General features: G+C 43.6%; 1 protein-coding gene across 7 annotated transcripts in view; it reads right to left on the bottom strand.

Moving 5' to 3' along the window:
- Nucleotides 1-14461, bottom strand: part of CADM1 (cell adhesion molecule 1) — a 362193-nt gene that overhangs the window by 52159 nt on the left and 295573 nt on the right. For all 7 annotated transcript variants that reach the window (XM_080640403.1, XM_080640404.1, XM_080640400.1 and 4 more), the window contains exons 4-5: nt 7673-7810; nt 5681-5839 (exon numbers count right to left, since the gene is read on the bottom strand). In XM_080640403.1, the coding sequence (XP_080496529.1) occupies nt 5681-5839; nt 7673-7810 (297 nt within the window). The remainder of the gene's footprint in view (nt 1-5680; nt 5840-7672; nt 7811-14461) is intronic.

Here is a 14461-nt window from a genome sequence, read left to right as displayed (position 1 = left end):
CTTGCTTACAATGTGATTGGACAAACCTTTGCTCTTGGTGTGTGTGTGCTGGTTCCTCAGCCTCCCGCCTGCTCTGGCAGATGCATCACTGACCATCTAGGAGCAGGAATGTGTGTTAATACAAAAATTAGAGGTTAAAACAATAGTGTGCATCATGGGGTCTCCAAGACTTATTTCTTATGAGGAATAATAAATACTGAAATGACTTCCCTGAAACTCAACACATTGCTTTACACAAAATGAAAGAAAGGAAGAGTAGGAGGGAGAGTGTATTCCGTTTGGGAAAGAGAGCGAGACTGGAGATCAGAAGGAAACAGGCCTATCAGACCCCAGCCGTCTGCTGTGAAGCGTGCACCTGAGAGCAGAATTGCGGGGTGCGGAGGCAGGACAGGAGCTGCTCCCGGAAACCCGTTCCACCCGCCACTCCCAAAAGGATGCTTCCGATTTCCAGGTTTTCCTCCCTCCTTCCCTGCAGGGCCCCATGGACAGGGGAAGTATTTATTCTGATGCAGATAAAGAGCAGGGTTTGACTGTCCCCTCAACGCCCAATTTCCCCCAGTTGAGGGAATGAAAGCAAACCGCTAGCCTTCTCTGGACCTGGATGAACGAGAATATGGGTTTCCGAAATACCTGCCTGCCTGATTCAGTGACATGCGCTTTGAAACCGTGTCCACGTCCATGATTGACTGTCAGATGGTAATCAGAACAGGGAAGGCACCCAAACACCCACTCCTGGGTCTGCTCATGCTCCCTCTCAAGACTCATCTCTTAATTTTTATTTTTTACAAATACGCACACACACACAAAACCCTCACAAAATGAGGAGTTTGGCAAGAACATCTTAAAGAACAAGGCTATGACGGGCGAAAGTAACAGACACAGCAGTAATTCAAGAGCCGGGGGTCACCTCAGTCCACAGCGAGGCTTCCCCGGTCGGCACGGCGACCTAGCTTCCGTGCTGAGGGTCCCAGCGTGCCTTTCAGCTCCCAGCTCATGTCACTGTGTGGCCACCTTGATGCCATTTAGCCAGCTTTCTTTTAAGGCACAGACAGTGAGCTGTTCTCGTTCACACAGGCTCTTATGTGACCAGCGTGTGCTCCCCCCTCGGATCGGAGGCTGCGCTAAGCGGTTACAATTGCACCAGGCTCTGCTCTGCTATAATTAACGGTAAACGCCAGCAACACTGCGCACCTCGCAAGGAAAAACGCAGAGAGAACCGAGGGTCAGATAGCTCAGAACATTCAAAAGCAAAACCGACTTCTGCCCAACAGCTAAGGAAAGAGAGCTTTGAATTTCAGCTGGCAAGTACAATTATCTCCTGTTTTAAACATTTAGCTGCATGCTGCTGTCCTTGTCGGTCTCCGAACGAAAGCTTAGAAAGCTGAGAGCCCTACTGTATGCTCTTCGTTCCCAGCAACGTTCCTATGAGAAAACCTTACTAATGAGCTTGCAAACGAGCACCCAACAGGGAAATGTCACAAACAAGAGCAGCTAATGCCCCAGAAAATCAAATAACTGAACACTTGGCTGATTGTGGTGCTTTCATAGTTATACGAAAAGGGGGGAGGGGCAGTTCTAATTCTCTACTTCTGAAAGGGTCAGCACCTTGTGAACAAAACAGCTCATTTATTTATGTTCAGAAATCTCCAGATGATAAATTACACTGACGTTAATCACTTCAATGCATACTGCACAATTAATATCTACACTCACCAAAAATCTAAGGATTATTAAAAGTATGACAGCATCCACTTCTGGCTGATTTTTCACATAATTGGGCAAAACAATTTCTCCTGATACCACAAATACAGGGTCCTAACAAAAAAATGCTGCAAAATTCTGTGTTCAGTTAATTAGGACTTAAATCCACAAGACAAAAGCAATTCCAAGTTGTAGCTCAAGCCTTGTCTTCCACGCAGTATGGGAGCACTGTACGCATTTTATCTCTCTTCTTTTCCTGGTGCATTTAAAATAAAATATTTAATGGCACACCATGTAGATTTTCATTATTTCATTTCCTTTTTAAAAATAGTATTCTTAAGAGGACATAATTTATATAGAATTTAATCCCTTATGTGTCATTTAACCCTGTTCATATCCTCTTAGATGAGAGAGAGGTTTCCATAAGCCGTCATGTGACAAAATGGGCCCGGCTGAGCCAAGTGAGTATATTTAATGCTAATCCTATCAGGTTAGCTTTGCCCCCGAGGTAGCCGTATTCACCCGGAGTAGAGCAATTCTTCCTCCGAGGTTTGTGGGGGAACTCAGTATTTCCTGGTGATAAGTTAATATTTATCACTAATAATATAAGAAATCTTTTTAGGTGGCAAAGGAAAAATCACTAAAACATAATAGTTGTATGTCTTTTTAAGTTGCATATTTTTTAGCTAATATTTATTAGATATACATAGCAAATAAAACTCATAATTTTATAGATCTTTTATATGGGTCTTGGGTAGGCTAAAGCAATAAAGTGACTTAAAGATAAATTCTAAACGGGACAGGAACACAGATAACGTGTTGATATGGTAAAACCTGTGCAAGTGGCCCTCAAATAACTGAAGTTGGGAAAACTGTAGGGTCAACAGACTTCTTAAATTGTGAGCAAAATGTAGTGAATATGTAATTTTTTTAATCTTTTCTGGTTCTGTAGCTATCAAAGAGTTTTTAAAGAGGTCAGTGACCCCCCAAAAAGGTTAAGGACTGCTGACTGTAAGGGTTTGAGCCAATAAATAAATAATGGTCTAAAGTTACTTTTCACAGAGCATCCAAAATGATTCCCCATCCATGCAGATTGGCTCTGAACCTCAGGCATTAAAGGGCCTCTTCTTTCCTCACGGCCATCCAGACGGCATGGCTTGTCTGCGGAGAGAGGACTCCCCTGGGAGAACGGAGCCGAGTCAGCAACACCACGGCCAACGACTGAGAAAGCTTGGTGCCCAGCGACCCAGTGCCTTGGGCGTCTGAGGCCTGAGGCTTCCTGTTGTGCTGGGTTCCGGAAGATGCAGCCGAGGGAGTGATGTAGAGAATACCCCTGTTGTCTGAAGAAGCTACTGGGGCATTCCTGGCTGACTCAGCAAAGTCCTCAGCTGTGCTCTGGGAATGCAGGGGCGTGAGCCTGCGGGTGACTTTCCTGGGCAAAGAGTCTCATTTAGGATGCCAAACCAGACTCTCAATTCCACGCAGATTACGGTAATGCTTTGCGATTCTTAACCTTCTTTATGCAAGAAGACTTTTTTCTTTACATACATTCCAAATTATGGAGTATCAGGGATAAAATGTTTGTGTGGCTGATGGGGGAGAAGGGAGCAGAGCCTCCCATTAGGAGATGCCGCCTTAGAGTGACATGATCAGCAGCTGCGTCTTCATTTTTGGAGGCATTGCAATCCTTCCCTGCAGCTAGGGGCTGGTAGCACTTTGTAGCCTGAAGTAAAATGCATTCAGATGTGGTGCTTTACTTCTTTTCTTAAGGGTCAAAGGCCACTTGAATCTACACAGTAAGGAAGACATGGCTTATAAATATCATTATCACATCTCCCCAGGGTAGGAGGGTAGTGCTTGGAATACTGTGCATCGGGTGTGAGTGTCATGTTGTAGGTGGGTGGGTTATATGCTGTTTAGAAGGTATTCTGGGGAAGCTACTGAAAGAGTTTGGGAGTGGGAACTGGGTGAGTACCAATCAGGTCTCACAAAGGAGCTAATGTATTATTGAAGCTAATGGGCCCCTACATGGGAAGTTAATGGATATTAAGTTTGCTTAAGTGAATTACATATTAACAAAGTCAAAAGAAATCTACTAACTGCCAATTTAGATAACATCTGATCATTTATATTTTCCCATTATAGGGACATCACACCACAATAGTTTTAGTGATATGAAAATTATAAGCAGCTGCCATAATGAAGCTACATAATGAAGTAAGGAAATGAATTAACAAGGAAAACCCGCGTTATGTAACGTTAAATTGAGCCAAGCTCACAGAGTAAATAAGCAAAGCTTGGAATGGGACGGTGGTCTTTTAGAAGAAACTCTTTGTAATCTGCCTAACCCCTTTTTCGCTCCATTTAAACACGTAAGTACTGCAGGAGGTTGAATGGTGGTTCCCAAACTTCCTAACCCCTGGAGCCTGGGACTGACCGCATTTGGAAAAGGAGTCTTTACAGATGTAACTAGTTAAAAGGATCTAGAAATAAGAATATTCTGGATTTGTCTGGGGCCCTAAGTCCAATGACTAGTGCCCTTATAAAGTGCCCTTATAAGAGACAAACAGGAAAGGAGAAGCCACGTCCAGATGAAGAGAAGGGAGTGATGTGACCACGATCCAAGGAAGCCTGGAGCCACGAGCAGCCACAACAGGCAGGACGCGCCTCCCCGGAGCTTTTAGAGGGAGTCCGGCCCTGCCGACACCCAGCTTTCTGACTGCTGTCTCCCAGGACCTGAGACAATGAATTTCTGCTGTGTTAAGCCACAGGTTTGCGGCAATGTTACAGCAGCCTTGGGAAGTAACAGAAGAATTCATGGAGGACAATGCGTTTCCTTACTGGACCCCAGGCACTGCCACCCTACCCAATGCTGGCAGCCTTTTCACTCTGCACGCTCAAGGCCCCCAGAACCATCAAAGGCCAAGTTCCAGGAGCCTTTTGATAGAAAATGAGAGGTGGTTACTCAGACACAGCCTTGGTAGGAGGACGGTTTTGTGCAGCAAACAGGTATTTTTCTCACAAGTAGGAGAGGCCAGAAGAGAAGACGGAGAGAACACCTTTTGTCCACAGGGCACAGTGAGGAGATACCTCACTCACCATGATATGGCTTTTATGGGTGAAGCCAGCAGGGCTGTGGCACTGAGCCCAAAGGGTTCCTTCCACTTTTAAACTCACTGTATCACGTAAGCTAAAAATGGAAGAGAATGTGCAATTTTAAGCAAACTGCTAAATGCAAATACAATCTCTTCTATAAAAACTTCAGTACTTACGATGGGGTTACAAAAGGGGGAGAGGAGATTGCCCTAGATTTTGAAGTTGACATAGAAATGATTATAGTCAATATTCAAAAAATGTAATTAACTCATATGCTAGAGCAGATTGGAATCATTTTAAAGTTTCATATTTAGGTTAAATCTAGTATTTTCGAAATCCTCATTGGCACTCAGTAATATGGCTGTTTCCGTAAAATAATCCTTTGCTTATTTTTCTACCAAGACAACTAGATAAAAATTCTATCTATACTGCCTAAAACATATGCATTCAATAAATGGCTTCTGAAATGTTTTATGCAATTGCTGCTCTGGGCCCTCAGAAGAGAACACATGGACATTGCTATAGCTTGAATGTTTGTGTGCCCCCCAAATCCATATGCTGAAGTCCCAATGTCCTATGGAACAGGACTACGAGGTGGAGCCTTTGGGAGGTGCTTAGGTCATGAAGGTAGAGCCCACATTAATGGGATTAAAAGAGGTTCCATAGAGCTCTTTAGCCCCTTCTCCGTGTGAGGACACAGTGAGAAGGTGACTGCGTGCACCAGGAAGCGGCTTTCACCAGAACATGACCGTGCTGAGCCTTGATCTTGGACTTCCCAGCCTCCAGAACCGTGAGATAGACATTGCTGTTGTTTATAAGCTACCAGCCGCTCTGTCTGTGATATTTTGTGACAGCAGCCAGCACGGCCGCGACAGGTACTCACACTGTACTTCTAGGTACCGCTGGGTCTGCAGGTTCCCGGTGACGGCAGGGTGCTCCACCTGGCAGATCACTGGGACCCCGTCGTCCTCCCTGCGCACCTTCAGCATCAGCTGACTTGTCACGGTATACATGTCCGACCACTCTTCCACCTCCGATTTGCCTGGGGAGAAACCACACCAAGAAACCAGCAGCTGAGAGCATGTCTATCACTGGGTTCAGACCAGCATTATTACACCAAAGAGGATGGAAGCCACTTGGCATAAGGACAATCTGTGGGTAGATGGCTGAGAAAATGATCATTTCCTACATTTCAACCTGGCAGGGTGGTCTTTCAGATATATTTAGAGGGATATATTTCAACTATACATAACATATACCATTTTCATTTAAATATATTACATGTTTCTTCTGTCCTAAAGGCAACTGAAGGTTGAACCTTTTTGACATCTGACTGCTTAAGGTGTTCAGGAAAGGGGAAGAGAAGAGTGTGCCACCCGTCCACTAGGCTGTCATTTGGTTTAGAAATTCCGGGGCATCACCCAGAGCCCCCCAGTAACTTAATCAGGAGAAGTATAAACACCACTACCCCACCCCACCAGCATCAATCAAGTGGGAAAGTAACAAAATGGATTTGCATGTTGAAATTGTAATTGAAATGTTTAAGCTCTGAGACCTTTGAAAGGCCACCACACACGCAGGAGTGTGGGTAGAGCAAAGCAAGCTGCGGGATTCAGGCCAGATGGAAGCCGTGCCCACTGGGGAGGCTTCCGGATGGGATGAATAGGCCAACACAGTCCATTCCTAAACCCGCACTCCCTGGGACAAGACGCACCATTAACTTTCTTTTAATGTTTTGTACGTATCGGTACACATTTAATGGCTCAATTCACTCAGACAGAAAAGCAGAGGGGAAATGAGAAACTCCTTCCTTTCAAAACCACACCCAGGAAACAGGAGAGTGAAACAGAGCAAGCTTTTTGAAACTTGAGCTGCTACACAGATTTATCTGGTTTGGTAGAGATTTTTATGTCCCCTTTCTGAGGACTGTTCCTTTCCTCCTGGTGCCCTTCATCTACTTAACAAGCACATACAGACACTAGCTACATGACTTGCGAATATTCACTCATTTCATCTTCATAAGAACCCCATGCTGTATATAATATCAATATGCCCATAAGAGAAAATGGAGGCACACAGCAGCATCTCTGTCACGTGACCAGGAGCTCAGCCTAGTCCTTTGTGCTGGCTGCGACTCCCAAGGCAACCTCCCAAAGGAGAGAACTGGATGCTAACACGTATGAGGGCTTAGGATAACTGACAGAAGGGGCGGGGAGGGGCAAGGCTGCATCTGCAGCCGAAGCAGCGGGTAAGGTAGCAGTTATCTGAGATCTAGGACGGAAGCCTGGAATGGCTGAGCCTGGGGAGACAATGGGAGCAGGGTGCAGGGGCCGCCTGCTGGCCACCACACCAGACACTGCGCAAAAGCATGGCCAGGGAAACTGAACGGTAGGTTTCACACACAAGGTGGTATCTGCTAATTCACAAGGAAGGTGACCTTCTCCGCCCGCCGCAGCCACTGCTTAGAGGGCACACTGGACAGATGACAGGGCAGCCGGTGGTAGGGTGACTTGCAGTTCACATGGTGAAGGCTGACATACATTTTTTAAATGGATAACGTGAGGACTTGGAGTTCTGACCACCCTGAGTTGTCGAGTAAGAGCAAGCAGAACTGAGGGAACAACATGGACAGCCTGAGCCCTGGGCAGCTCTAACAGTAGCTCCAGCTCACAGTGACACCCACTACCATAAACCCTCAAACCACAGAATGAGGACACGGGTTGGAACAGGAACACGCAGTTATGCTTTGCCCCCACGCGTTTAGTACGTGATGATAGACCACATCTAGACGAATGTCTTTGTTCTGAGGCATGGGTTGCATTTCCCTCTTGTTTCCCCAAAGGGAAACTGCCCCTGGGACCTGGTGGCACCTCACCTTTGAGCTCCGTGTTGCCTTTGAACCACCGGATAGTCGTGGCTGGCTTGCTGGCCATGGCCGTGCAGTTGACTTCGATCTCCTCACCCTCCACGGCCGTGTCTTTCTGGATGTCGATGACCAGATTACGTGGTGGCACTGCAAAGCAAACGTGTGTGCGTTTACACACAGAATCAACTCCTGCACGCAGCCTTCCACTCATTAGAAACTAGCACCACCGTTCTCAAATCAGAGACAAGTAATGGACATTTCTGATGGGAATTTAAAACAAACTGACACTGGAAGGGAAAAATACAAACTCATCATCAAATAAAGTGAATTATGCACAATCGCTCTATTCAGAATTTCTGTCCTAAAGTATCTTACAAAATGACCAGTCTCCTACCCCTCAGTTACCAGTGACCAAGTTATAACAATATAGATAGATTAGTTACAAAGCAGTCATTTAAAGATTGACCAAAAGAAGAGACAAAAGCAATAGGAGTACCCACAACTCAAGGTATCATCCTTACCTGGAAGTCTCTGAAAGAAATCTTTCTCCTTAAACTCAACCCTTTGATTTCAATCGTCATATGAAAGAATCTACAGTCAACCAGCAAAGATCAGAAACTTGGAGTCCCTTAAAAGAATCCCTCACCATGAACATCCACAGAAAAGTGTGCCTCAGAACCAGTTCCATTCAATCAAAACCACTCAGAGATCCAGAATGTAATCATTACCTCCGATGGGCGGCACATAAAAAAATCCTTCTATGAAGATGCAGTAATGCAGGAAATGCCCGTTCATTTGCAGTAACTTTCCATATTCTAAATGCCCCAGATTTTGGAAACCAAAGGTAGAAAAGACCACTAAGTAGTTGCAAGTAGTTTTATTAACCAGAATTAAAACCACCCTTCTCTAAGTATATTAAACATACATGTGATAAAATAAAAAATATTTTGTGGCTAAAATGCTGAATATCAAATCAAGAGTATGTAGGATGAAGACGATGATGAAGAAATCATGTTATTTTTTATGACACTAAGCGACAGTGAAACTTCATATGAGGTGCCATGCCAGCTTCTTGAAATAGAAGTCAGTAAGAATGCCAAATTCCGTGTCGTGAATCTAGGAGTATGTGCCCTGACCACCACGAAGAAGCACACAGTTCTGAGACATGATTAATAAGTCCCTCAACTCAGAAGAGAAACAAGAAATTAAATATGTATACACATGCCATCTCATGATCAAGTTGAATAATAAATCTGATACTGCTTCAAAAAATTATGGGATTAAAGCACGTATTTGGGATTTCCACCTGCTCTGATGTGGAAAAAGGAAGACTTCTTTCCACAGGAAGACTTTTATGCTGAGTTAAAGCAGGTGCAAATGCCTGTAGAGGACGATGGAAAAGGAAATGATTTGCTGCATATGTTTCTCAGCAAGACAGTGTGGTGGTGATGGGTACCTACTAGATCAAAAGCAGGCCTCCTCGCTGTTCGCCATGAAAGAGAAAAATAGCACATTTGCTCAATTGGATGTGTTGCTAAAGTGATATGGCCCCAATGAGTAGTTAAACATGAGAAAGAACTACCCTAGCTTACACTTTAGGAAAAAATAAGCATAAAGAGAGAGTCTAATATCCAATTTGGAGTTGCACATCTGTTAGCATTTTAGAGACTCAGAAAGGCAGTTACAACAGTAAATGGGACAACTTCAGCTAGCCATTTCCTAAACGTAGTTTATCTCTGCTGGATGACAATCAGGTAGCTTCTAGGTTCTCATCGCATGTACCTAGACATTTGGTAGGGAACACAGAATAGATGTCTGGCGCCAACCAAGACTACTGAATTTTGAGTGCAGTACAATAGGGATATTGAAGAAAATGCTGTTTAAGCAAATGTGAGAGGAAAAGATTGTCCGAGCCTAAAGATAGTAAGATCTTGGCGAACTATAAGGAACAGAGTAAGAAATGATAAAGGGCAAACAACCAAGGAGTAAAAAAACTAGGAAAGTCCTCCCCACAAATGTAGACATGAGAGTCAATCACTGTGATTGATGGGACGCCGCTCAGTGTAAGGAAACTTAGATCCAGTGCGGGGTAGGCAAGGAAGGTAGGCCCCTGAGGACATGACAGAGGCAAGCAGCTAAGGCTGGTGCCATGCATGGAGCTTGCGTTCCTGGAAAGAGTAAGCCCGGAGTCAGTCAGAGCCTGAAGCCATACAGCTCCAGGAACATGGGAAGGTCGCTCTGTGTGATGGAACAGATCCAGTTGTATCACTGTCACGTCTCAACGGTCAACACGGTCTTTGTCAGATGTCTGTTTTCTGTGTGATGCTGGGTATTCTTTCTTCATTTCTCTCCTTTTCTCATGCTGAGCCTTTAGATACCTTAGCTTTCCTCATCACCTCCACCAGCTGTTCATCTCCATTGGTATTTCTTATGCTTTCCCTAAGACTGAGATGGTCAGAATGCTGATGGCTTGCTCTTTCCACATTAGGACATTGTCTGCTGGTTCTGAGTAGGGATGAGGAAGGGGTGGATAAAAACAAGGCCAGAGGAGAACAACCAATGCCTCTTAGACCTCGCTTGGGGCAGACAGAGTGATGGCAGTGAACAGGTCCTCATCTGGATCACCTACTGTTAGTATTTTCCTGTTAATGCTCCATTTTTTAGCAAAAGATACACAGCTGACCCTTGAATATCACAAGTTTGAACTGTGCGGATCCACTTATCACAGACTTTTTTCAATAAATACTGTAAATATATTTTATCTTCCTTATGCTTTTCTTAATATTTTCTTTTCTTTAGTTGACCGAATTTTAAGAATACAGTATATAATACATATAACATATAAAAATATGTGTTAATGGACTGTTTGTGTTATCAGTCAATAGTAGGCTACTAGCAGTTAAGTTTTGACTAAAATTTCTTTGTGGATTTCCACTGTGGCGGGGGGGGGGGGTTTGATAGTGGAGGGGGGGAGGGGGTCGTGACCCTAACCCTGTTGTTCAAGGGTCAACTGTGCTCCTAAGTTCCCTAACCCTTCAGGGCGATTCCCTTAACAATGCTAATCTCAGGATTACCTTCCTGAAGAGCTGAAGTCATCTTTAAGTGGATGGCTGAGGTAAACTTGTGGAAAACTTCAAAAGTGTTGGAAACTGTGACCAATGTAGAAAAATAAAGGACTTGTTCCTTGTGGACAAGAGCAGCCTGAGACGTAGTTAAATGATTACTTCCAAGTCCACAGTTTTCCCAAGACCGTGGCCAGTGTCTCTGATCATTACTAAGATTAGAAGAAACAGTCAAGTATAGGAGTTCTTTGGTTTACAAATATAAAATGAAATTTGATCATGTGAGTCCCAATGGCTTATATTGATGTCAGTTATAAAGTTGACTTCTCTCAGATTTTTTTTAATCCTCACTCAAGGATATGCTTATTGATTCAAGAGAGAGGGGAAGGGAGAGGGAGAAAGAGAAGGAGAGAGAGAGAGAGAGAGAGAGAGAGTTATTGGTTGCCTTATGTACCTGTCCTGACTTGGAATCGAACCCCTAACCTTTCAATGTACAAGACGACACTCCAACCAAGCCACTCCAACCACGCCGCTCAGTTTTGTTTTCTTTCCTTCCTTCTTTCTTTCTTTCTTTCTTTCTTTCTTTCTTTCTTTCTTTCTTTCTTCTTTCTTTCAGAGCGAGAAAGCTTTGGAAAATATACATGAAGTGATTTAGGTATATCTTTCCAAAAATGGGGGTTGAACAAGAAAATCTTAAAGTTTACTTTGGTCTATTAAGTCTACCCTATTTTCCCTTTAACTTCATTATGCCTACTCTAATACAAACGAGGTTAGCAAAGTATAAAAATCCATTTAGAAAAAAATGAATGAAAACTGCTACTAACCAGAGAGTACACTTACACATGGTCCCACTAAACAGGCACATTTAGTAAAAACTGCCTGCGGCCACTAATGCAAATAACCAAAACTATATCCCAGGAAGTGCGTGTGGATGAAAACCTGAATGAAAGTCACATAGAAGGAAATACTAAAAAATAGCAAAGAAATGGTACAGTTTTCCTTAGCCAGTCTCAAATCTATCTGAGTGCCAATTATAAGCATTAAACCTACAGCATTAAAAAAAATCAGCAATTTCAGGATGCCACCTTAATTACAACGAGAGGGGTCTTAAAACTGATCAGCACGTGAAATCGCACTCTAAGACACTTTAAAGTAATTAGTTCCTGTTCCTGGAATCTTAAGAGTGAACACTAATCTTGGAAGGACAGGGGTATAATAATACTGGCTACTATTACCAGTAACTGCAGTAATCTTAAAGCAGTGTATTTTCTCTCTTGTTCATCTCCTCCAATGAACAGCAGTACATAGAAGAGTCCTACACTGTGAACTGGAGAAAGAAATGCATGCAAAATGTCATAGGAGTTTTCAGTTTTTACATAGGTAAGAACATAAACATGATAGTAACTAACAAATACCCATCTCTATGTCTTTTAATGATGCTGAATTCTTTGCTGATGCTTCAAACGACTAAGATGCACTAAAATGAGCATCTTCAACCCATCGAGGCAGGGCATCTGTGCATGGCCACACTGAGGCCTCTCCAGAGGACTACGGACAGAAATGGAGATGCTAATGTAGCCTTCTTCTTTTACTATATATCTAAAAATTCCACACCGTATAAGAAAGGTTTGAATATTTGAGTATCAGTGGAATTTGCCAGATGTTGGAAAATGAAAGACTCAAACACTGATGACAACAATTTTACTCCATCAAACAGTAAATTCAATAGGAAGAATATTAAATAAATACATATTATCTGCAGAAAGAGTATCTAGTAGCATTACTTTCAAGTATATTTAAGTTAATGCTTCTATACAATCGGCAGGAACCTATTTCTTCTAGAATAATCAGGCCTCCAAAAGCATTACAGGTAGAACTCCTCTCAGAGCCTAGTGCTGGCATGCTGACCCCAAGCACTGGGTGTGCGCAGTCAGACCTCCTGCCTAGGGGGCCTGAGAAAGCACTGGGTGTGCGCAGTCAGACCTCCTGCCTAGGGGGCCTGAGGACAAATGTACCAGACGCTGGAAACTGACAGGCATACACTGCTTCCCAAGGGCAGATATACTCTTGAAAACAAAAGATGTGCTCTTCCAGGGAAAACATCTGGAAAGGCAGTTTCAGGATTTTATTGAAAGCAACCTAGGCTAGAAGACACAAGGTTCTGAGAAAACACGAGGTCTGGGTCAGCCTTGATTCTTGGTTCTCACTCTGTGCTTGTCACCGGGCAGATGACCGAGCTCTGCTATTACTATTTCTTTCTTTGAAATAAAGATATTCACACTTAAAGGTATATGTAACAAGACATTCTGAAAATTCAGAATCCGTAACTATATTCCATTTTTTTGGCCATCACTCTTGTTAAAAAGCCATAAACTATGGTGGGGAAGTGGGTGAATGGTGAAGTTGAGGTCCATGCCACTAATGACTTACTCCAATCAGCAAATGGTGTTCTCAAATGCTTCTGTACAAGCAGATGCACAGGGAAGGTCCAATGCATGCTCAAGATTTTGGTACATTTCCAAAATACCAGAACAGCCGTCTCAGCAAAACCTTCCACGCTCCCTACTTCTTCTTTTTTTTTTTTTTTAAATATATTTTATTGATATTTTACAGAGAGGAAGGGAGAGGGATAGAGAGCCAGAAACATCGATGAGAGAGAAACATCGATCAGCTGCCTCCTGCACACCCCCCACTGGGGATGTGCCCGCAACCAAGGTACATGCCCTTGACCGGAATCGAACCCGGGACCCTTCAGTCCGCAGGCCGACGCTCTATCCACTGAGCCAAACCGGTTTTGGCCCACACTCCCTACTTCTGCAGGTCTGCGTGGGTCAAAGCTACAATCAAACAGGAACACCTAACAGCTGCCGTCATTAACACAGACCACATTTGAAACTGTATGGACAGACCTGGAACATGGCTTTCTGAAGTCAGTATTCCTCTTATCAAGAACATGTATGTAAGTGTTAGGGACATGTTTTAGTTTAATGAATAGAAAAAATTTTCCCTCTACAGCTGTGTTTAAATAAAGTACTGAGGCAGTAGCTCAATATGTACATCCATAAATACATATATGGTCACAAACACCAAGCAAAACCATTCTTCATATTTATCTTTCCTCTTTAATCTTCCTATCATAACACCGAAAGTTGCAGCCTGCCGCCTCAAATAGACTTTGATTCATCACTTCCCCGAAGGTGCAAATCAGAGATCTTGCCTCACGCTACAGTGTGCGTCCTTGAAAACTTGGTTTCAAAATCCGATCAGCTGGTGGTGAGCACTGAAGTATAAGTCTGTCTAAAAGGAGACCAATTCTGACCTCCTCCAACACAGGGGATCTGCGGACTATCTCAAAACACACACACACACACACACACACACACACACACACACACACACACGGGAACCTGGCCACTGGGATTTGCCGAAAGCCACAATCTGGTGACTTCAAGTGAAGACGCGGACTCTCCAGAGGTGCCCCAGCGGCCCTTCAGCAGCCTTCTCGCCCTGGGAGATCCTAATGCTTTTATGTCCAATGGTGGCAATTCTGTGGCAAAGTATATGATCGCTACAGCATGATCTAGAGTATAAGCAATAAACAAGGCAATAAGGAATAGGAGGACAATATTAAAGGAGGTGTAACTCAGAAGGACAAACCATTAGGCGGATTTCATAGCAGAGCCCCTCCTGCACAGAAGGAAACAATCCTAGCAATTAGAGCAATGGCATATCCATG

The sequence above is a fragment of the Plecotus auritus genome, assembly GCF_963455305.1.
Source record: "Plecotus auritus genome assembly, chromosome: 9".
NCBI lineage: Eukaryota > Metazoa > Chordata > Mammalia > Chiroptera > Vespertilionidae > Plecotus > Plecotus auritus.
Note: the sequence above shows the minus strand (reverse complement) of the source record. Positions and strands in the feature narration are given on the sequence as shown.